This window comes from Caretta caretta, chromosome 1, assembly GCF_965140235.1.
Source record: "Caretta caretta isolate rCarCar2 chromosome 1, rCarCar1.hap1, whole genome shotgun sequence".
NCBI classification, from domain to species: domain Eukaryota; kingdom Metazoa; phylum Chordata; order Testudines; family Cheloniidae; genus Caretta; species Caretta caretta.
Genome location: NC_134206.1, coordinates 339,039,723 through 339,065,061, shown reverse-complemented (window position 1 = coordinate 339,065,061; position 25,339 = coordinate 339,039,723). Strand labels below are relative to the sequence as shown.

At 45.7% G+C, this 25,339-nt stretch overlaps 1 protein-coding gene across 9 annotated transcripts in view; it reads right to left on the bottom strand.

The window, feature by feature from the left end:
• The window catches only part of FRMD4A (FERM domain containing 4A), a 557,138-nt gene that overhangs the window by 254,387 nt on the left and 277,412 nt on the right, over positions 1 to 25,339 (bottom strand). For 4 of the 9 annotated variants that reach the window (XM_075124531.1, XM_075124529.1, XM_075124534.1 and 1 more), the window contains exon 1: positions 13,027 to 13,137. The exons of the other annotated variants lie outside the window; for them this stretch is intronic. In XM_075124531.1, coding sequence (XP_074980632.1) covers positions 13,027 to 13,122 — 96 coding nt within the window. In that variant the 5' untranslated portion in view covers positions 13,123 to 13,137. Of the gene's footprint in view, positions 1 to 13,026; positions 13,138 to 25,339 lie in introns of those variants that run through there. 9 annotated transcript variants of the gene reach the window in all.

The following is a 25,339-nucleotide window of genomic DNA, read 5'->3' as shown; positions in this document are numbered from 1 at the left end:
CAGGAGTATCAATGCAGTTAAACAGGCACAAAACCGAGCATCAGAGCAGCATTAGGCTCATTGACTTCAGAGGAGTCACTCCTGATTTACACTGCTCTGAGAGATCTAAATTAGGCCCCTGCTCTCTCTTCAGCTAGTTAAATGATGAACTTATCTGGCTCTTTTCTTGCCCACCCCACACTCCCACACCCCTAATCCCTTGTTTCCTCAGACCGCCTAGCTTCAGAGCTGACTAGATTAATGTGAAATGCTAATACGCCAGACTAGAAAAGAAAGCAAAGAGCTGGCTTGCTTGAATTCCACATTAATCTAGTCAGCTACGAAACTTTAAATCAAGAGCCCAAAGTTTTACCAGTTTGAAATGATAGGTTTAACATTTCAGCCCTCTCCTTCCTCCCTGCCGCATGCGCCCTGGCTCATTCGGCTTTGTAGAGCCGTATGGTAGGCCCATGAAAGGCAGATCGCCTCGTTGTGGTTACACATAATAAAATGTTTTCAGAGAGACTGGAATGAGAAATGACAAAGATGAGGATGGATCTTTCCCATATGCCTCCTGGGGGGTGAAATCCATGTTACCCACATATAATGCCTGAATGCCTGGCTGTCATGTGTAGGAATGCCAAGTCCCTGTCTCCCTCAGGCTGAGGACAGGGAGTTGGGTGGAGACACAGCCTTCCATAGCTGGTTTCCAAGTCAAAAGCTGCAGCGGTGGCTGCAGTCCCACTGCCACGTGTGAAGGGTGTTAGGGCCAATGCGATCGATGGGCTTGTGGGCCCAGCATCTCCTCCTACGGGCCATCCCCAGTGGTCACCCCTCATTGTTCAGTGAACAGAGTCTGGCTGCTTTGCTCTTGCCTGCTTAAGTGGCTCGCAGAGCTCTGTGTGAGCCTTCTTCACAAAGGTGCTGGAACTCAGGGTGCTGGGGGGGGGGTAGGGAGGGGGCTGCCACACGCCCTGGCTTGAAGTTGTTTCTATTATATACAGGGTTCACAGTTTGGTTCAATGGCTCTCGGCAGCACCCTCACTGTACAAATTGTTCCAGCACCCCTGCTTCTACATCTGGATAAATGTCACCCAAAGCCCAGAAATCCTTGACTCTCACAGCACACAGATATGTGGGCACCATGCCTTCCCTTTGCAGGTGGGGTAACTGGGTCACGGAGAGGTGGAGTGGCAAGAAAGGGCCTCCAAGCTCTTTGCCAGTGCCATGACACTCATTGTAAGAATTAACCTATATGAACAAAAATCAACTACTTTCTACACACTGAAGACAGATTCCTGCCCTAAAGGCCGTACAATTTTAGTGTTGCACTTGACAGACAAACGAGGATACAACATGCACAAAGGGGTAAAGGAGGACGAGGGTTACAGAGAGAATATTATTTGGTTACTCAGTTGAGCACATTCATCTAGGGAAGCTGCAGATTTTATTTTCTCTTGTCAAAATGGAACACATTCAGATGGTGTCGGTAGTGACGCAGAGGCAGCGTGCTTGTTAGGACATGCCTATGAGGTACGTAAGTATTACACCCATTTCACAAGTGGTTAACGGAGGCACAGAAAAGTCAAGTGACTTGTTCAGGAGTCCTGGCTCATGGAAGCTTTGAAAGACAGAAGCCATGAATCAGTCTTGTGGTCAAAACACAGGACTACACTTTCTCTCAACCCAGCTGTAGTCTGTTCTAAGACTACATACAGCAAGACAGATTTCAGCCTGCATGCAGAAAGGGAACACTGTTTCCAGAGTGAAACTTTCTCTGCTAGTAAACATGGTTAGGTGATGAGTTGAGCTCTTGGTTTCATCAACGGAGAGCTCTGTGGAATAAAGGAAAAGTCCTGATGTTATTTTTGAAGCCTTTCAAATGGATCTAGAAGACTATGGGCTGGATCAGGGAAGGCCATCCAGGAGTCAATGTAGCTTCTTACAAGCTATGTCAAGCATTTTCAAGTACAAGGGTGTGCTGAGACTTAGGGCTCGATCCTGCCCCACACGTGTCAATGGGAGTTTTGCCTTTGACTTTAATGGGAGCAGGATCAGACCCGAACTGGGGTCTGGAGTCACCAAAACCACAGAACTCTACAGAAATCATTGAAGCCTGCCTGCAGAAATTCTTCCTCCTAGCTCACATTGCCTTTATCCTTCTCCTGCAGTTTCCCAAGAGAACTCTTCCTCCTTGTTCATCCCCCTCCTTGAACTCCATTCCCCTCATCTTACCCCTCTTTCTCGATTTTTGTTTTCACAACCCGTCGTCTTCTCCTTCCTCTCCTCTGGATTTCCTTCATCCCCCTGTTTCCTCTTTCCTGGCCTGCCAACTGGACAGAGTCAAAGGGCCAAATTCAGCCCTGGGCAACTCCTTCCTTTTCAAAGGGAACTGAAATTCACTCACACAAGGTTAGCCTCTGACCCTTGGAGTCTCACAGGCTATAGCCTGGGTCCTTCCCCATGTGTTCATACGTAGACAGAGCTGGATTAAGGAACAGTGAGATCCAGTAAATAGGGTATTAGACAGAATACTGAGACCTTGTTTTTATTCCTGGCTCTGCCACTGACTCACTCTGTGGCTTTGTACAAGTTACGTCACCTTTTTGTGCCTCAGTTTCCCCAGCAGTAAAATAGAGACAATGGTAATCTCCTTTGTAAAGTGTTTTGTGATCTAGGGACAAAAAGCACTGTGTAAATGCTAACTACGGCTGCTATATATGGTCTGTGAGCAATTAAATGTCTGCAAGGTTTGATAGTACAGCTCCACAGAAAAGTGTTCTCTGTCCAATCTCCAGCGTCAGACATGCTAAGAACAGTCGGTAGGATTTTAAACAGACTGTAACCCAAACCGACTGTTACTAACATTATCCCCCTGTCTGCTGAACATTCTGACACTGCACAGACATGGCGAGGAAACTAAAAAAATTTGCCTATGGACTCTGAGCTTGAATAAATAGTGAAGGAACTTTGAGAGGTCAATGTATATGCTAGAGTGTTTAGAACTGTATTTACCAAAATCCCGTTTAATTGCTGGTCAACCTCCCTCTCCCCCACACCCAGATCCTTGATTTGTGAATAGTTCCATAAATAAATGCACTGTGTTTATTTCAGTATGGTTCATGGGGGTCACATTAGCTATTCATGGTATTCAGACAGCTTCTGGGCGCTGGTGAAAATGCCCCAGATCCCGACAGTTCCATGAATTCTAGCACAAGCAAATGTTTGTCTCAAAGTTCCAGAAGTATATTATTTGCTGTTTTCCTTTTTAAATGTGTTTCTGCCATCCAGTCTGGGTGCTTACCATGTAATTTAGGTGACCAGCTACAGGATATGAACACAGCATAGAAAACAGTAGAAGTGAACAGTTTGCAAACAACTCACGGGCAAAAAAGTTATTTCATAGACTCGTAGAACTGGAAGGGACCTCGAGAGGTCATCTAGTAGCCCAGTTCCCTGCAAACTATTGTCCAACCTATTTAGTAAACTACGTTCCAGCAATTGGCTCCCAAAATGATTCCCTGAGGAAAAAAGGGACTGAGGTCTATGATTTCAAGGGTGCCCTCTGAATCTGGGAGCATTTCATTTTGAGGTGCCTATCTTCCCAATGAACACCCATGGGCTACTTGAAGTCAATTGGTGCGGCAGGTGCTCAGCACCACCAATGACTGGTTCAGTTTCGACACTCAAAATCAGAGGGCACTTTCAATAATTTCAGCCTAAATTTGTAACAAATATTACTTGTAACAAAGAGCCTGAACCACTCCAGCCACATTTGCTTGCTAGTTTAGTTCCAGCTTTAAAGCTAGAAACTGCAATATCTAACGGAAAGGATGCAATTCCTAGCTCAGTCCAGAGGGCCCAGAATAACTCTGTAGAAACGCTGCTATTCCATCTGGGCTTGGCTAATTCATTGATGTTATTATAAACACGAGGCTGATGGTGTGAGATCTGAGAAAGCAAATAAAATACCAATTGTCGAAAATAAAAAGGAGGATGCATTGATTATATTGAGGCCTGCAGTGCCTTTGCTTTGGGCAAACCCATAAAGCTGGCCTTCGCTAGCGTTCTTACGTCAATCTTGGAACGATGCCCTTCAGCATAGTGTCAGCTGCAATTCAGCATATCCGGGCTTAGCAGAAAATAGAACTAGGGGTTGCACTTCGTGGCTGTGCAGACAATATTTAGATGTGGCTTAAGAAGAAAAAAAACCCAAACCTGAAGATTATTTGGCCAAGCCCCACAAATTGTTTTCAGGGTTTGTGTGTTGGAAACGGCACAGTAACCTCTAAGAAAAAAAAATCAAAAACTTGCCCTGACCTAACAAAACCAGAGCAAATGCACATTAGTGTTTGCAGGCAAGACTGCCCAAACATTTGGCTATTGCATGCACAGTGCAAAGAGTTAGACAGAGAAGTACCAGTTGGACTGTTGCATTGCGACACACACATTTTTATTCATCCTTGGCGTCAGGAATCAGATGGTAACACAGTTCACTCACGGTTAGATTCAACTGTGATCTAGAGGTGAAAGATCTACTCTATTGCCAGTCCCCTGAGCCATTCAGTCCCCACAGAACTACATCCTCTGAACAAACAGAAAATCCCTGCCCTAATGTTTTCCTCCCCATCAGATGAGTTGTTGCTCTGACACTAGATAGGAAGATCCGTAGAGCAATGGATCCTTCAGCTCCATGCACAGCCTGCCCCAGTCCTGCATGCGGCCATGCAAGAGCTGCCCAGAGCCCATAGCTCCATTTCACGCAGGGGTCTGCATTGCACACACCGCTCTCAGAGACCCTACACTCCCCTTACCTTGCACAGTGGAGCTGCATTGCTTCTGCTGAGGCAGGGGCAGCCTGAAACCCCATAATGCACTACCAATGTTCCTAAGGAAATAAGGAGAAAAGAACTCTGCTTTTTTCCAAATTCCCCTGGATGTGCTGCAGAGATGGGGCATTTCTAAGCCTACCCCCACTCTGGCATAACAATTTGGAAATGTTCTTACATAACCCCATGTAGGACTCTCCCCTCACTCCTGAGCACCCCGTATGAACACAAGGAATGTCATGCCAGGGAAGAACGGTCCCTCAAATCCAGTATCCTGACTCCAGCAGCAGCTAATGCTGGATGCTTTGGAGGAAGATGTAAGAACTCCAGCCTAATGCACTCATTGCGCCATATTAGATCATGGAGGGGCGATTTCTTTCACACCCCTCTTTAAAACTCCCCTTCTCATAATATCTTTAAAAATCTGGACAGTGGGTAGCAGCTGGTTGTGCTCACCATAATCACTTCATGGTTTCCTTGTGCTTCCTGGTCCACTGTCTCAGACATAGATAGTCCCTGTCCCACAGAGCTTACTGTCTTTTTCTTCTGTGCTTGGACAGTGCAATCACTCTGCACACTGCTATAATTCAAATAATACATTTCATCCTGACCTCAGCTGGTATTCACCTTATGCCCTGCAGCATGAGGACTGATAGACCTGAGGACTGGGGCCTGCAGTTTGAAGGGGCCCTACTGTAGCTGTGAACCACGGAGCAGCAAGCAGGATGCCGCACAGATGGCTGCTTCTTGCTGCTGGGTCAGGACAGAGGGAGAACCACCATTTGGGCCCAGCCAGTGGCTGGGAGGAACAAGACGGATTCCTTTCACGAAGCTGGGTGGTAGCACTCCGGAGACACCAAGCCCACTGTAACCTTATTTCACCCTGATAGTCCTTTATGGTTTTATAAATGATCTGTACATGCCACATCAGTTGTAATCACCATCATAAAGCGCTAGATGGGTGCAGAGATTGCAGGCAGTAGCCCTTAGAATCATAGAATCATAGAATATCAGGGTTGGAAGGGACCTCAGGAGGTCATCTAGTCCAACCCCCTGCTCAAAGCAGGACCAATCCCCAATTAAATCATCCCAGCCAGGGCTTTGTCAAGCCTGACCTTAAAAACTTCTAAGGAAGGAGATTCCACCACTTCCCTAGGTAACGCATTCCAGTGTTTCACCACCCTCCTAGTGAAAAAGTTTTTCCTAATATCCAACCTAAACCTCCCCCACTGCAACTTGAGACCATTACTCCTTGTCCTGTCCTCTTCCACCACTGAGAATAGTCTAGAACCATCCTCTCTGGAACCACCTCTCAGGTAGTTGAAAGCAGCTATCAAATCCCTCCCCATTCTTCTCTTCCGCAGACTAAACAATCCCAGTTCCCTCAGCCTCTCCTCATAGCTCATGTGTTCCAGTTCCCTAATCATTTTTGTTGCCCTTCGCTGGACTCTCTCCAATTTATCCACATCCTTCTTGTAGTGTGGGGCCCAAAACTGGACACAGTACTCCAGATGAGGCCTCACCAATCTCGAATAGAGGGGGACAATCACATCCCTCGATCTGCTCGCTATGCCCCTACTTATACATCCCAAAATGCCATTGGTCTTCTTGGCAACAAGGGCACACTGCTGACTCATATACAGCTTCTTGTCCACTGTCACCCCTAGGTCCTCTTCTGCAGAACTGCTGCCTAGCCATTCAGTCCCTAGTCTGTAGCTGTGCATTGGGTTCTTCTGTCCTAAGTGCAGGACCCTGCACTTATCCTTATTGAACCTCATCAGATTTCTTTTGGCCCAATCCTCCAATTTGTTTAGGTCCCTCTGTATCCTATCCCTGCCCTCCAGCGTATCTACCACTCCTCCCAGTTTCGTATCATCCGCAAATTTGCTGAGAGTGCAATCCACACCATCCTCCAGATCATTTATGAAGATATTGAACAAAACCGGCCCCAGGACCGACCACTGGGGCACTCCACTTGACACCGGCTGCCAACTAGACATGGAGCCATTGATCACTACCCGTTGAGCCCGACAATCTAGCCAACTTTCTACCCACCTTATAGTGCATTCATCCAGCCCATACTTCTTTAACTTGCTGACAAGAATACTGTGGGAGACCATGTCAAAAGCTTTGCTAAAGTCAAGAAACAATACATCCACTGCTTTCCCTTCATCCACAGAACCAGTAATCTCATCATAGAAGGCGATTAGATTAGTCAGGCATGACCTTCCCTTGGTGAATCCATGCTGACTATTCCTGATCACTTTCCTCTCAGGTAAGTGCTTCAGGATTGATTCTTTGAGGACCTGCTCCATGATTTTTCCAGGGACTGAGGTGAGGCTGACTGGCCTGTAGTTCCCAGGATCCTCCTTCTTCCCTTTTTTAAAGATAGGCACTACATTAGCCTTTTTCCAGTCATCCGGGACTTCCCCCGTTCGCCACGAGTTTTCAAAGATAATGGCCAATGGCTCTGCAATCACAGCCGCCAATTCCTTCAGCACTCTCGGATGCAACTCGTCCGGCCCCATGGACTTGTGCACATCCAGCTTTTCTAAATAGTCCCTAACCACCTCTTTCTCCACAGAGGGCTGGCCATCTATTCCCCATGTTGTGATGCCCAGCGCAGCAGTCTGGGAGCTGACCTTGTTAGTGAAGACAGAGGCAAAAAAAGCATTGAGTACATTAGCTTTTTCCACATCCTCTGTCACTAGGTTGCCCGGAGAGCACAGCTCACCAGTGAAATAGTTTAGGTGGTTTCCCACCAGTACATCTCAAAGCCACCCACATACAGTAATTCGGCAGCATTGGCACGCTGTACTCAGCAGACAGCTGCTACTTGAATGTACTGAGCTGCAGATCAGGACTGTGTGGGACGACGGTGCACTGACAGAGCCATATCTGGAAACGTAGGGTATGTCTACACTACAAAATACCACTTGCGGCTGGCCCGGTTCAGCTGTCTCGAGTTTGTGGGGCTTGGGCTGCGGGGTAGTTTCATTGCCGCGTAGTTTCATTCCAGGCTTGCTCTGGGACCCTCCCAAACCGCAACAGTTACCTAAGCTTAGCCTGGTGCTATCAATCTGCGACTGCCCTAGACATTGAAATCCAGCCCCCAGAAATCACGCATATATTTTCCTTCTCCTCTTCTATTCCCACCCACTCTCCAAAACATGACATGACTCAAGCAGGAAATGCTTCAAACTCTGGCACCCTCAAGCCAATCTCATGATAGGTGAACCAGTAAGTCTCCCACAGCAAATGCAGTTGTGCCCCTGGGTTATTAGCTCTGTTTTGTAACAGTAAAGCTGAAGCACTAAGAAACAGCACAAAAGGAAGGGAGATTTGAGTGCTGGGCAGAATGTTGTCCCTAATTTGCACAGAGCTGTATAATTCTTTTTTAAGGACAGTTTAGTCCTGTGGCTGATGTGCAGAATGCTTTCAAGATGAACTAGCATCAGGGAATCAATATGCTCCAGGCAGACAAAACTAGGGTAATTGAGGCATTATTTAGATCAGCTCAATAACAAGCAGCTGAAAAAGTCTCAGTTTCAAAGTAGGAAATGATTATGCAGGCAAGCTCTCTGGCTAGTCACAATGTTATTAAAATATCATGTCAATGTTTAGAGATGGTCAGATATCGGGGAAAATTATTCACAGAATACATAAAAGCACTGTGTTGTGTGTCAGTAAAGGTCAGTCTGTTGTAATATAGCTTAACAGAAAACCTAAGAAGCAAGACAATCAGTATTACGTACCCACTACTCCTCCACCCAGGTAGCTTATCTACCACCATCACAACCACAGAGAACACCCCACAACCTTAACTCTGGCCAAGGATGGATGCGTGCCTTTCAGCACCTCTTTTCCTCAGATTCCAATATTCTCCCCAACCAAAACACACCAGATTTGCCCCCCACTCCTTCTGCAAAGTTCTTGGAATCTACACACTCAGGTTTAGGGAAGATCAAGTGGTTTTGTGGCCATTTTATAGATGGGGAAATTGAGGCACTAAAGCGCAGTGACTTTCCCAAAGTGAAGCGACTTTCCCAAGGCTACAGAATGTGTCATTGCCAGGATTGGGACTGGCCATGAGGCCTGTCTCCTAAAAATCACACATTTATCCATACCTGACTTGAGCCCTTGGCTGTGAAACTAGGCTAGAAATCCCACAAGAACAGACTACTTCACGAGATTTCTGCTACTACCAGCTCCAGAAATCTTGAGGGCCCAATTCTGTGAAATGCTGAGCTCCCTCAAGCTTCCCCTTGAAGTCAGTGGAGTTGAGGATGCTCAGCACCTCACCAAATCAGCTTCCCCCACTGCAGTCTCTCTGTCAGCATTTTGGCACTTATGCTTCCATTCCTTTCTCCAACCAGGCAGCGCAGAAGAGCTTGAAAGTAAGACGTGATCGACAGCAACAAAATAAGGAGGTGTGGATTGTATCGAAGCTCCAGAAAGGTTCACAGGTTCTATCTGAAGAATGGGCAAAGGTCCAGGTTGGTTCTAAATCTATCCAGCCCTGGGCAGTCATTCCTAATGGATGTCAGTTTTTAGAATGCATGCACCGATGTTTGGCCATGTGATTTCTCTGGCTGTTCTGATGAATGAATGGGGTCCCTGCAATCATTGTACAGCAGAGTTACTGCTTGTGCACATTGTAGAAGAAGCAATTTAGTTAAACAGGGTGAGCCAGGTTCACCTCTGACTGCAGGGCAAATCCTGCAGTAAAACCGTTGACTTCAAAGGAGTTACACTGGGGTTAGATTGGTGGCTTGGATTAGGGACCCACGCAGGGGCATAAAGGAACTATCATAGCTGAGTCAGCATGAAGGGGGAACATAATTTGCTGCTGGTATAGGCCGGCAGCTAATTACTAGTAACTCCCACTTCCAGGGCCAGGGGTAAGCAAGAAGGGAACTATGCCTCTCAGAAGCACAATTCCTTTCTTGTGTTCCTCTGGGGTGCTGCAGCCACATTCTACCCCATACACAGAGCATGTGTCAGACTCCATTCAGGAACTGGGGATTTACACTGGTTTAAGGGAGACCAGAGCACAGCCAGAGTGTTTGGCTTTATTCACATGGAGCATGCATCAGTTCATTGCACTAACTTCCATGCAGCTTTCAGAAGCAGTCTCTGACACAAATACAATCAGCATCTACCAGGGGGCAAAAAAAGAGGGACTGGGGATTCATTCTGTTATGACTATTCATTGATACCTTCCAGGGCAAACTGGTATTTTAAAAAACCAGCTGCCTGTGCCTGCTGAATTCCAAACAATACTGCAAATCTGTGGATAAAGTTAGGGGGACCAAAGCATTCAAGATTGGTCATAGTGGGAATGAACCAAAGGTTGCTGAAATCCATGGAAAGAATTCCAGTGATTTCAATGGGCTTTGAATCAGGTAGGTCTATTATGCACAACTGTGCTGAACATGGTGACTCCCAATGAGCAGAGAAGGCACACACTAAGCAAACGAGTGTAGCGAAAAATGCCTTTTCCAAACACAGATGTGGATCCATCAATACAAGGTCTGATGTTATCTCAGTTATACAGTCCAATCTGTGACCACCCTAAATGTCCCGACTCAGTTGGTTAGCATTTCCCTTCATTAATGAGTAAAACCTTGCAAAATTGCCAGGAAAAATCTATTTGCCCACTCTTACCATAACGATAAGAAAAAAACCACACACAGTATTTTACACACCAATCCAATTAAAACCAATATTATTTCAGATCAGCAGGTGAGTAGAGTTTTGCAAGGCTGGATTAGTACATAGGACTTCCACTGTTTAATTTTGTTACATTTTAAGCCAACTTTTAATCATTTTCTGCATGCAAATGATAGTTCTTCAGGGCTAGATTCAGCAGTTTTATTCATACTGAGTGGCACCCTACTCCTTGTGGAGCCAGTGGGAATACTCAAGGAGTAAGGTGCTACTCAGCATGAGTAAGGGTGGCAGAATCCAGCCCCTGGTGAATAGAGAAAGTTTCATGAGGAGAATTTATGCAGTCGAATGCAGTCCTGTGATCCCTACTCCAGGCCAGAATTTGCCTACCTTATGTATACACTAGGGTATCTTCGAGCTTGCAGAACCTGGCCCTTAGTTTTGACTCAGGCACAACTCCCCTGGATCGCAAACTGTTTTTGTCTGTCCCCACATCTCTTCCTATTTGTGCTGAGTAGCCTCAATTCCCTTTGACTTTAATGGGGAGCTCACAGTGGTCAGCATTTTGCAGGACTGGGTCTTGCCTGACTCCAAGCAGGGACTGAGTCAAGGCCTTGGGATTTGGCCGAGGGTTTTAAAACCATTGCTCCCTACCTGGTAAACTGCTCTGGAAATGCACCATGGCTTCAGCATCAGCTGCAGGACCCGCAGATTTCCAAACCGGCAAGTCCTCAGAGCCCGTGAAGTCAAGTTCCACACCAGGCTGTCCCAACTGTAGAGCAGATCCTCCAAGCCAAAGAGTACAGCAGCCATGCCAGCTAGTCTCATGAAAGACCCAGCACCCCCTATCAAAGGCAGTTAGCTAATTCCTAGACTCCTTATGAAATGCAAGGTTCAAGTGTCACAACGATTTCCATCAAAGGAGAAACAGCTGCAGCCAAAATAAGCCGGTTGGGATGTTTCTTTCCCCTCCTTAAGGAAATTATTTCTTCCATGGATCCATATGTATCTTCTCAAATCAAATTCCGCTGCCCCCAGGAATCACTAGGGACAAGGTAAAAATATCTGTCCTGGGACAGGCAGGGAATCAGACATCCCTTGCAAAGGGCTTCTCGGTTACTTTGCATCTCACTTCCCAGCTCTCTGCAGTGGAACCAAGAAACATACTTAGATCCAAAGTCATCACTTAGATTTCAAAGTGCTGGGATTCCATCCAGGGGAAAAAAAATAAAAGCAGCTCTGGCTCCTCTCTGCCAACATTCCCAAGACATTCCGGTTTTAGGCTTAACTCTTTCAAATGCTACAAAAAACAGCCGAGAGGATGGCTTTGTAACATGCAAAATCTTATCCTTTATTTTAACACACTGAATAACCACTGAATATTGACATCAGGGTCTTTTTACTACAGTGCTGGAGTCTTTACGGTTTTGGGACACATAATGGTACTTAGCACTTACATAACACTTCTCACGTTCAGAGTGGCATTGTCATTAGCTGAGGGCTTGTGACTCCATTAGAAAAGTGGCATGGGTTAAACCAAATTGTTTTAAAATCAGTCTAGTTAAACTTGTGTAAACCCTTAATGTAGACACATTTAACCAGTTTGGGAGAGGATTAGCCTGGGTCCGTGTATTACATAATTAAGCGAGGGTGAAACTGACAAGTACGTTTACATTAGCAGTCTCCACTGGTTTAACTAAAACCAGTTAATTCTACTGGTGCACCTAATATAGAACCTGTCTAACTAAACCTCCTAACACCTCTGGGAGGTAGATAGGTAAGTATTAATATCCACATTTTACAGATAGGGATGTTAAGGCAGCATTAAAGTCATTTGCCCAAGGCTACACAGCAAACCAGGGGCAAAGTTAGGATTAGAATTCAGCCCACCTGTCTCTCTCTCCATGCTGCTTTCACCCTTCCATTCCACACTGCTTCCTGTAAGGAAAACCTGTCAGAGGCAAACTAACATGTACAGGGCCTGATCTTGCAGCTAAAGGGTGTTGATAGGTGAGCACCTGATAGGCCCAGGGGCAGTTGAGCCCATAGGAGACAATCAGACACTGGGACCTTGCAGGACTGACCCACAAGACGATGAAACCTGAGTATTCAGAGGTTCTAGAAGAAGACTTGACACCTCAGATGGTATTAAGAGAGCAAGCGAGAAAGTGGGGAGGGAATGTTAATTGTTCGCTGATCTTCCACAGTTTATAGAACAGTTACTCTGATCTTTGAGGACTGGAAAGACTAATACAACTGGCACATAATAACAATACCACAACCAGCTCTGTATCAGCTCATTCACTAGTTCGGTGTAATGCTAGGAAAATACAGTTGCAAAATTTATGTTCTCAGCCTAATTGCTTCTTCAGGTTTTATAGCAGCATCATAAAAATCATAATATTTCCTTCTGACTTATTAGATGCAGTTCATTCAGTAGCACATCATTTTTTCTCTCTCTTTCTGTGGGTCTTTTCCTCCTCTCTGTCTCTGAATCGGTCTGCCCATTTCTGAACCTTCCCATCCCTCCTTACGTCAACTTATGTACCTGTCTCGGGGTCTCTCTCTCTCTTGGTAACACTGTCCTTGTTCTGTCCAGCAATACAGAGAAAGCACAAGCAGCAGTTCCATTAGAAAGCCCCATTTGGAGGAGGTTTTTATAACTTGACTAGAAAACGTTTGCTCCGGGCTACAGTTGGCATATAAGATCTCTGTCTGGGAGCACTAAAGAGAAAGAAAAAGAAATGTGTTTGATTAAACAAAAACGAGGAGGAAAGAATTGGAGAAACCGATTGCTCCATAACGTGAGCTAACTGCTTTGGTATTCTGAAAAATGGGGGAGAGAAAAACAGATATGCTGCCATTTTTAAAATTAGCTACTACACATGGGCATTGAGTCTGTCCATATGGCTCTGAACAGTTCCATCCCAAGTATATAATTACACAATAGATGGGAATGGTGCTAAAGGAACCCTTCCATGTATTGATTACATAATACGACTTTCCAAAAACAGTTTAGCTCTGTATTTATTTAACGGATAGACGGGGACAGACTCTGCAGTGGGCATTAGAATCTACTGGCTATGTAACGAGCATTTTAACTCGTAGATTTATCTGCTCAATTAGAACAACCTGTTCAATCTCCTATGGACTCTTCCTGGCCAATTAGACGCAGAATGTTATTTTTGGTCGGGGTGGGACATTTCCTGAATACAGATTTACCAGAGGAAACCAGCTTACAATGAAATTCAAACCATGTGCATTGCTCAGGCGAATATAAGGCAGATCAGGGGTTCTCCACCTTTTTCTTTCCGAGTCCCCCCGCCGCCCCGCCCAACTTGCTATAAAAACCCCACGGCCCACCTGTGTCACAACAAATATTTTTCTACATATAAAAGCCAGGCCAGCATTAGAGGGCACCAAGCAGGACAATTGCCCATGGCCCCAAGACACAGGGCCCCCCGCAAAGCTACATTGCTCAGGCTTCGGCTTCCACCCTGGGTGACAGAGCTCAGGGTCCCATGCTTCAGCCCCATGTCGGGGGGCTTCGGCTTTCTGCCCTGAGCCCCAGCGAGTCTAATGCTGGCCCGGCTTGGCGGACCCCCTGAAACCTGCTTGCGGCCCTCCCGGAGGCCTCGGGCAGAGAACCCTTGAGTAGATCATGCTCTCCTAGCTCTGAGTCTGGTCCTTCTGTGCATGGATCTTCCCCTTCCTGCATGGGCAGCCACTTCTGTGGTACCACACCCCCTTTTCATGGATTCACACCGGACTCCTTACATGGGGCGGGAGCACACAAGTCCTGCAGGAGACCTGTACAATAGTTAGCGCCGCCTGCGGCTGTATTAACTTCCTGTCACACCCCACCCACTCTGGATGTCCACTTCTCAGGTTGTTGTGCTTGGGGTCCACCCCTGTAGCATAAACGCCCTGCAGGTGTTCTGGGTTTACTGTCTGCCTTTTCAGGGCCACATGATAGTGAAAGTCAACAGACACGCAGACAGACTTGGCACAGGGTTCTAAACCTTTGCTTGGCAGCGTGAGAACTATACAGATTGAGATGAAATACTGAACGCACCTCTCCACATTTCCCTGCCTCAGTTTCCTCACCACTCTGGAGAGTTCTTTGGGGTTGGGCAGAGCCCTCTGTGGTACGCAGGATCCTTCCCCTTTCAGCATGTGGCATCGCTTCAGAATCATGGAGCTGCTTTAGATCAGCGAGCTTTCTCGGACCTTGGCTGGTCTCCCCTACCGTTAAACTGGACCCCCTTGCTGTGAAAGCCTGCCCAAAGCTTCTTGAGTGTCTATAGAGTTTCTATGTTCCGCTGCTGATGATTTCCCACTCTCCAAAGTCACATGCCCTCTGCAGAGAACTTAGTCTCCTCGCTCAGGCAATCTCCTTAGTGTAACCGTTGTTTGGTCAGAGCGCAGTTGTTAATGTTAATGACGGACTATTATCCCTGGTCTGGTAGAGACATACTACAACCCTGTCAGCAGTGGTGGATTCCACATCCACATAGTGGCATTCCATCCATGAAACAACTCTTTCATAATAATTCCAGAACGTCAACCAGAAATTCATATGTTGTACATGGACAGACACCCCGCCCCTCCCAAATTGTCACACCCCCATAACTCACACCAACAGATTATTTGCTCATTGTCCCACTCTAGTGGACAGACTTTGTCTGGAAGTTTATACTCCCTCTGAGCTAATGGAGCTGGTCCTTTAGCTCAAGCAGCAGACACTCATGCTTTTAGATCCAGAGGTACCGGGGACAGTCCCATCAGAGGACCCCTCCCAGTGTGTTGTTACAGATCTGAAAAGGCCAGCAGACTGAGCTCTGGCAGAGAGCTGGAGGAGGAGAGGAGACTGCAGTGGTAGAGCAGGACAGATTCCCTTCGCAAGTAAATGTAAAATAGTTCTTCCTGAAAGAACCCTATTAAATTCTATACGAAACAAGGCCATTCACACTGTATATAAATCTATCGATATTCACAGATCTGTCCAAAAGAGCCTCTCTAATTATTGTGCTGATTATTTCCTGCCACCTCTGAAAAAAGGGCAGGCAAAACATTTACTATAAAGCCTCCCACATTTTACGGGCAGGCCAAAGGTTGTCACTAGGATATAAAAATAGCCAGTCACTTTCTACACAAAAAAAACAAACAAACAAAAGAAACCAAAACAAACCCATCCATTGTGCCACTACCCTTGCTTCATTTGAATGTCAACGAGCACTGAAGGTGAAGGGCAGGCTTTCAAACCTGAGCTAAAACAGCAATAAAAGTCAGTCCTGTTCAGCACGATGCTGGGAAAGCTGAATTGACAATGCTCTGAACTGCGCTAAGGTAAGCAGATATTGTCTGCATTCAGGAACTAGAAGTGATGGGGCATCTTTTCATGTTTTCAGGTGGGGTGTGTGTGTGTGTGGGGGTGTGTGTGTGTGGGGGTGTGTGTGTGTGAGAGAGAGAGAGAGAGAGAGAGAGAGATATTTTGGGTGAAAGGTAGCAGATTTCCTTTGAGTTTACTGTGATGTACCAGACATCCTGTGTCTGCTCTCCATATGGTCCCAATGGTCTTTCAATTTAAAGCCACTGATCTGTTTAAAACCTACACTTTATTGCACATCTCTCACTCTTCTTGATCTTCATTTTTCTATAATGTCAACAGAATGAATGTTATTAGATCTTTATATCTAATGGTTCCTTTCATGCTGTAGCTTCATGCGTTGCTCTTTTGGAAAGGACTGCCCGAGATAATTCACTTTTCTTATCTTCCCCCCCCCCCCCCCACACACACACAAACACTCACACTTGCTTTAACAGCCTTTCCTTTTTTAGGCTGACCACATTACGAAGGGGACACAGATTTTGAAGAACGTGCTCCCAAGGAGTTGCTACAGATTTGTATATTCTTTGTCCCTCTTGATAAGGGCCAGTGATGCATTTTTTGTGCATATATGGAATATGGAATCCGTGGCACCAAAAAGCAGAAGCCTCGATTCACAAAGAGATGTAGGCATTGCAACACTCAACAATGCAATGCCTAACTTTTAAGCCACCTGAAAAAAAGTCACAGGACTCTACAAAGCCTGGGTTAGGCATCTAGGCTCCCTAAACAATGCATGGGGAGAGATGGACATCTGAGAATGAGATCCACAAAAGCCAGCATGCTAGGTGGGAAACTATCCAAGCTAGCCAATGGGAGATGCCAATGAGAGAGGTGTCCTCCTCACAGAACTGGGCACCTATCTCTGCTGGCAACCCATAGCTGGGGATCCCTCTCTTATGTCTTGGGAGGCTGGCTTAGGAAACTGCCTAACTCCACACAGAATGCTTGGGTGGTAGGGGAGGAGGACCTCCCTTATAACCTTTGGCTCTGTGGTCAGGGAACTCACCTAGGAGACTCTGGGAGTGCCTCCCTCTGCCTGAGGAGAGGGGATTTGAACAGAGGCTCACCAACTCTCGAGTGAATGCCTGCGCCACTGGACCACAGAGTGATTCTCACACTCCGACCCAATTCATATTTAATACAAAGGGGAATGGCTTCAGCGAAAGAGCCCCACATCAGAATATCCCGTCATCCCGTGGTTAGGGCATTCACCTGTAAAGTGGGAAACCCTGTTCAAATCCCTTCTCATCCTGCAGAAGGGTCTCCCACATCCTGGGTAAGTATGCTAACCTGGACTAACGGTTATAAGGGAGGCCTCCTCTGCCATCTTGTGTAGCGTTAAGCAGGGTCCACAGGCAAGATAGGTGGAGGAACACTGATCTCCGGATCAGGTGTCCAGATGCCTGTGTGAGGCAGCAGTGTGCATGCCAGGAAGCATAAGCGTAGGTGTAGCACCTGTGGAATTTTACAGAGAACATTCAGGCACCAAGTCAGGTGACAGCCGACTGGGGGATTTGTGGATCCCAGCGGTGCCTAAAACTGGGATATATGCAATTGAAAGCCCAGATTTAGGAGACTAAGTCCCTTTGTGAATCTGGCCCTGAGTTCCTTTACTCAGTCTACATGTACCTACATGGGGAAGAGGGTTCTCTATGAAGATGGCTCTTCAATTTAGGAGAAGGAATCACAGTGGGATCCAATAGATAGAAAAGACGTAAGGCTAGAAGTATGATGCAAATTTTGACCAGTGAATGTAATTAACCATTGGAACCATTTGCCAGGGATGTGGTGGAATCTTTAAATCACGACTGGCTGGCCTTCTAAAAGGTGTGCAGTTGCTCAAACAGAAGTTACAGACATGATGCATGAATTACCATGGGAGGTTCTACAGACTTTTATGCAGGAATTCAAACGAGATGATCATAATGGAGCCTTCTGGCTCTAAAATATATCATTATGAACCATCTTTTCTACACAATGCCCCCAGAAAGTATCAGGTACCAGAATGTGATGATCTCTCCCTCTGGTTTCCATTTCAGTGTCCAGGGGCATAATGTACAGAAACAATATTGGACAAGCAAAGTGTGTCCTGACCAAATGCTTTGAGAAGGAGCCAGCCCACCTGTCTTTCTGTTTTACACACACTCAGTCTCAGACCTCAGAAGGTGCCCTGGAGCCTGGATCTGATCCAGAACATGAAAAGTTGTTGCTCAGTTCATTGAAATAAATTGGAACTTAAACATTGCGTTAAATCCTGAGGGGAGCTTCCTCAGGGCTGGGTCTTTCATCCTGTGGTAGAAACTGCTGGATGAGGCAGAGTGGGAGGAAGTTTCCAGAAGGATCCTCTCATAGGTTGCTCCCCAGTTGTCATCAGGGGAGGGGGTTGCTCTGTGAGCAGGCCCAGTCTCAAAACCTGATAGAGCCCCCAAAAGGTTGACGTGTTACCCCAGTGGATCAGCAGGAAGCTAGAGCTTTTTGCCCCACCACCTCTTCCCTCCTGGAAGTGCACCTCCAATGGAGCCAGGTTACCAAAGACTTGCTTCCTCCCAGCTACCCAAGGTGACCACCATAAAGGGGTGTGTGTGTCAATCATAGAGGGATAGCCCAGGGAAAGATAATAGTGCTCCAGGCTGCGTTACCTTTCCTGGGGACTCTGCACAGGGCCATTGGAGAGGACTATGTGAATATACCCGTTCCTGCCCAGCGTAGGACAACCCAGTCCCCCAAATGCAGCCTATTCTGCCTTCTTCTCCTACTCCCTCCAATGGGTCTTGGGAAGGGAGAAATACGGATGTGAAGGTGACTGACCTCCCCTTCAGTTTTGGAGGGGGATAATACATACATGGATGGTCCCATGTGTATGCAGATCTTGGGAGAACAATATGGAGGTTAATAGGAATTTGCCAGAGTACAAGAACTGAGTAAGGCCCAAATAAATTCTTCAGGATTTGGCCCATGGAGAGTTTTTATCAAGTAAGGTCCGAGGGCCAGTTTCTGATCTCCATTACACCAATGTAAATCCAGAGTAACTCTGCTGACATCAGTGGAATTACTCCAGAATTATACTAGCGCAAGATCAAAATCTAGCTGGGCATAATGGCCACAGGATCTGGCTCATAACCCTTACTTTTGTCTTAGTGGAGCCAGAATATTTGGAAATATTCTTGTATTACTGTGTATAAAAATATTTTGGGACCCTGAAAAAGTACAAAGCAGGCACTGACCCTTCTGATTAATCTCTCCAGAATAACAGGCAAAACCACCATTCCAAGAAACATTTCCCCAAAGATCTGCCAGCATTATGCAAACTACCCATAATCGCTTAACTATTATGCTATAGATTTTAACTCAGAATTCCTGGTCAATTTCTTGGAGGAGTTCTTTAAAATGGATGGCACAACATGGCCCAATATATTCCATAATGGCCTGACATACCACATTACAATAATATTGAGTGAAAATGTATTACTATTTGTGTCCTCTATATTGATCAACCTTGAAAAATGCAAAATACTACAGAAGTGCTCTGTATTATCATAGTTATGTGAACGTCAGCTATTTGTGTGCAGGTTTATAAATGCTCATAACTCTTCCTCTTCTACAGGGACATTTGTCTTGTTCTTTGGGACAATACATCATATCCTTAAACTGTATTTTGTTTGCTGAATTAAGCTGTGTTAGTAAGTTAGTATGATTTAAAGCTGGGTGGAATGCAAAGCGAGGTGAATCCTGAAAAGATATTTCTGTATTGGTTCAACTGTTCTAACTGTTCACGTGAATGTGCTTCCACTATGTAGGTTTGGTATAAAAAAGAAAGTTTTGATGGTGACTTTCCAGTAAACTCTACTTGCCTGTGAACATTTTAATGAAGGTGGCTACTGTCAGGGATCTAGCTTGGAACAGCACATCTGAAGTGTCAATTGGAGAATATTAATGGAAAATGAATGGCGAGTTCTTAATTGCAAGTATTCACTTTGGAAACCTGATGTTGAGTTACGCCTATCCAGTCCGGGAATGGAAACAAGGTCATGTGACAAGGATGTCCAGTAAAAAAACAAACAAAAAAACAAACACAAAGAACAAACACTTTTTCAAATATCTCAGATGAACATTCTACACAAAAATTTGCGAAATTATCTGGCAAATAATCTTGAATGACAAATGAAACAGAAATTCATGATCTGCTCGCAGGTTATTTGTGAACAGAAAGAGAGGCAAACTTAATGCAATAAAATCTTCCCTACATAATATTCACCCACTTCCTGTAGCTGCTCTCTGGCCACACTCAGCGTTGTTATCACTAGGCTACAAACCTGTGTTTGGACCTCACCAGGCAGGTGGGCTGAAACGGCACACTTCTGCCTGATGGCTGAGCATATCGGACTTTGGCAAAAGCTTCCACATGGAATAGAAAGTCACTGCCTAGTCCTTTATCGACTTAGAAGGCAGTCATGTAGTTCTTATGCTTACAAGTCGTCCCACTAAAATCTACCCACTTATGTATTTATACTGTGCTCATCCCCATACTAGAGTGTCTTACATAAACCATCAAAAAAATCAGTGGAGCTACTCACGTAAATAAGGGTTGTAGGATTGATTCTGCATTTATATTGCAGTGTAAGGGAACTCCGCCAGGGCTCGTCCCTCGGTGGGGTGGTGGGGCACCACACCGCCTCACTACACCCTCTCTGCTGGGTTGGGGAATACCCAGTCTATGGCCCAGACCTTCAGGCAGGGCCCCGCAAGCAGTTCAATATAAGCCTGGGCCCTGGGTCAGGGCAGGGCAGCAAACAAACAGTGAAGCTCAGGCCCTCAGGCAGGCGCTGAGCGACTAATTCAATATAAGCCCAGGCTCCTGGCTTTAGTGACCAGGGAAAGGGGGAGACTGCCACCCGCAAGGTGGGTGGCAGGGGGGACGCAGGCCCACCCACTCCACTGCGTCCCAGCCTGGGGCCCTAGCAGCAGCAGAAGACCCGCTGCTGTGTCAGTGGGGATCCTGGCCGTAACACACTGACATTTGCTCTGGCAGCATTGCAGCCAGACTAGGGTCGGCTGCCCCCGGGCTACTTCTGGACTCCCCCTCGTAGGGTACCTGGGTCAGGGTGGTGTCCTCGGAGGGTTCCAGTACCATCAGTACCAGCGATGGGTAGGCTTGGCAATTCTCTGGGTAGGTGGCAATGGGTAGGCTTGGCAGCTCCTCCGTGCCACGGTGGGCATCAGGCATTGGCCGGTCCGGCCAGTCCTCTGGTCGGCCACGGATTGCCGGGGTCTCCCAAGCCGGAGCCAGGCCACAGGCGTCTGGTCTCTCCGGCGGCTGCTGCCCAAGTGAGCTCTGGGGTTGGGTTTTTATACTTCCTGTCCTGCGCCTTGACCTCTGTGGGGCGGGTGCAGGATCTGCTGGCTCCACCCACTTTTCATAGATACTAAGGTCAGAAGGGACCATTATGATCATCTAGTCTGACCTCCTGCACAACGCAGGCCACAGAATTTCACCCACCCACTCCTGCGATAAACCTCTCACCTATGTCTGAGCTATTGAAGTCCTCAAATCGTAGTTTAAAGACTTCAAGGTGCAGAGAATCCTCCAGCAAGTGACCCATGCCCCATGCTACAGAGGAAGGCGAAAAACCTCCAGGGCCTCTTCCAATCTGCCCTGGAGGAAAATTCCTTCCCAACCCCAAATATGGCCATCAGCTAAACCCTGAGCAGATGGGCAAGATTCACCTGCCAGATACTACAGAAAATTCTTTCCTGGGTAACTCAGATCCCACCCCATCTAACATCCCATCACAGGCCACAGGTCTGGGGAGGTTCTTCCCTTGGCAGGGTGGTGGGGCACCCCACCGCCTCGCTACATACAGGTATCTTTGAGCTGACACTACCATATGGTATGGAAAACAAATTTGCTAGCTCATAAAAAAAAAGTCTACATTTTTGCCCCATGGCAGGATGGGTAATTTAGTGAACAGCTTTCTAGAAGTCTAGATAACACAAGCTTGCATACAGCTTGAAGAGCCTGCTTCAGTACAGATATTTCTTGTAACTCATCCTACAGCTATTTTAAGTGTTTTGACAGAATGTGACCCACTCATAACAGTCATTGCATTCAGGGACCAACACAAAGTTCCTTCTGTTCCCAGAAGGGGGTTGAGCAGTACATGAAAAGATATTTTAGAAAATCAACTGATCAGATTTCTCATGTGTTTGATCTTGTTCATTTGTTAGCCCTGTTGGAAAGTCCATTCTTACTTATGCAAAGTTGACACATTTCATGTTTATGAGGTTCTTTATAAACGATCATTAAAAATATCCTCATTGTGCCGATCAGGACTTACATTTTCACTGCAAAGAATGAAGGATAGGGGTGGCTCAAATTTCCCCTTTGTCATAGAAAGGAAGGAGGGACTTATTGTAATGACATGGGATAGAAAGTCATGGGATCCGAGTTCTATTCCCAGTTGTACCACAGGTTTCTGGAGTGACCTTGGGATAAGTCACAAAGTTTCTGTGCCTGAATTTTCCCATCTAGAAAACACAGATAATGATATTTACCTACCTGACTGGATTAATTCATTACTGTTTGTGGAGTGCTATGAAATCCTTGATGCAAAGACTTTAGAGTGGTGGGGATATTAAATGGAGGATACATTAAGTGCTCATCATGGTAAAAGCCTACAATGTAATTGCAATTAGCATTAAATGGGTGTGTTTCTAGAGGGGTCCCATAGGGATCGGTTCTTGGCCTTATGCTATTTAACATTGTTATTGATGGCTTTGAAGAAAACAAAGTCATCACAGATAAAGTTTGCAGGTGACACAAAATTTGGAGTGGTAAATAATGAAGAGGACAGGATCCTGCTACAGACCAATCTGGATTGCTTGGTAAATTGGGCGCAAGCAAACAATATGCATATTAACATATAGATAAATATAAACATATCTCTAGGAATAAAAAAAATGTCAACCATACTTCCAGAATGGGGGACTCTGTCATGGGAAGCAGCAACTCTGAAAGCGATTTGGGAGTTGTGGTGGACAATCAGCTGAACATGAGCTCCCAGTGCAACGCTGTGGCCAAAAGGGCTAACAAGATCCTTAGATGTACAAACAGAGGAATCTCAAGTAGGAGAAGAGAGGTTATTTTACCCCTGCATTTGGATTCAATAAGGATGCTGATAAATTGGAGACGGGTCAGAGAAGAGCCATGAGAATGATGAAAGGTAGAAAACATACCTTATAGTGATAGACTCAAGGAGCATAATCTATTTGGCTTAACAAAGAGAAGGTTAAGGGGTGACTTTATTACAGCTTTTAAGTACCTACATGTGGAAAAAGTATTTAATAACAGGCTCTTCAATCTAGCAGAGAAAGGCATAACACAATCCAATGGCTGGAAGCTGCAGCTAGACAAATTCAGACTGACCACAAGGCATATATTTTTAATAGTGAGAGTAACTAACCAGTGGAACAATTTACCAAGGGTCATGGTGGGTTCTCCATCACTGACAATTTTTAAATAAAGATTGAATGCTTTTCTAAAGATCTGCTCTAGGAATTATTTTTGGGAAGTTCTCTGGCTCGTGTTATACAGCAGGTCAGACTAGACTATGGTCCCTTCTGGCCTTGAAATCCATTAATTGCTCTCCTACAATTATACAGTAAACAGCTGCAGTACTAAATATAGCTCACATTGACACAGATTCTTTAAACCATTGGTTCTCAAACTAGGGCTGCTGCTTGTTCAGGGACAGCCGCTGGCGGGCTGGGCCAGTTTGTTTACCTGCCGTGTCCGCAGACGTGGCAGGTAAACAAAACGGCCCGGCCCGCCAAGGGCTTTCCTTGAACAATTGGCGGCCCTAGTTTGAAAAACACTGCTTTAAATTGAAGGATCCCAAACTAAGGGCAGGTCTACGCTACAGCCGGGATTGACGCTCTGAGTTTGATCCACCGTCGTCGATTTAGCGGGTCTAGTAAAGACCTGCCAAATCAACAGATTGCTCTCCAGTCAACCCCTGTACTCTACCCCCGACGAGAAGAGCAAGGTAAATTGATGGGAGATTTTCTCCTGTTGACCCCCCGTGGTAACTCGACCTAAGGTATGTTGACTCCAGCTATGTTATTCATGTCACTGGAGTTGCGTAGCGTAGGTCGACTTACCGCGGTAGCGTAGACATAGCCTGATTTACAAACTGTATACGTAGGGCCCTACAGAATTTATGTTCCATTTTGGTAAATTTCACAGTCATAGGATTAAAAAAAAAAATCTTAAATTTCATGGATTCGGATATTTAAATCTGAAATTTCACAGTGTTGTAACTGTGGGGGTCCCAACCCAAAAGCGAGTCATGGGAGGTTGCAATGCTATTTTAGAGGGGGTCATGGTATTGCCACCCTTACTTCTGCACTGCTGTTGACTCCCCCTCCATCCCATAATATTTGCACAATGTATTGAGTTTCGAGAAGTAGTATAAATAGCTGCAAAGAATCAATTGTGGAGGTGGAGTGAAGTTACTAAACTCCCTTGTGCTCAGCCTTAGAACCTGCTGATTTGCAATGTGATTCTGCAGTGAAACTCAAAGTCATTTTCTAGGTTGGCTGTTAATAAATTCTGAAAAGAGGGGAAAACAAATTGAAAGCAGCCAGACTGAACCCATGATTCAGTCGCTTCATTGTCTTCACAGACAGCAGATGGAAGCTGTTCAGAGGGTTAAAACCCATCGCCAACAGACAGGATTTATGCCCATGATTTAGAAATTTATGACTCATTCCCATTTTGGTCGTTGTCTCAAAACGGCTGCCATTTCCCTTCCCCCAACACCATCCATACCATTCACTCTCCTTTTATCTTGATGCACAAAGAATTCAAATGTTTGCTGCTGCTATCTGGAACCTGACTTCCTGCTATTAAGAAGGACATCCTCATATTTAGCAGCACACAACTTTTTTTTCTTTTCCTTTTTTCAAACCAAGCAGAATGTCTAATGATTCTGGGGTTCGCTTCCTGCATGCAATTAAGTAGGTCACAGCTGTGAAACAAGAGAACAAGAAAATATTCAGATCACACAAAGCCAAGAGTGATCAAATCATTTGCAGCTGAAGGATATGGCAGTGTTTTAAAAGTACTGCAGGAGTTGAAGAAAAACAAATGTTGGAAAATTGGAGAGTTTCAATTCTGCCCAAACACAGGGGTAATATGAAAAGAAGAGTGATCACGCGCTGGCTAACCGTTAGCCAATTGAACAGCTTTGCATAACACAAATCAGTTGAAATAAAAAACCTTCCTCATTTGTTGCTTCGGGGCCATATACTCCATCCATGCAATTCCTACTGCGCCATGAAGAGTATTGCCCTTGCACCTCCATCCATGCAATTCCCATCTGCCATACATGGCACTACCCTCACTACCCTCTTCTGTAGGTCACATACTGCTTCAGTCCAGGAGCACAAATCCCATTGAACCATATCTTTA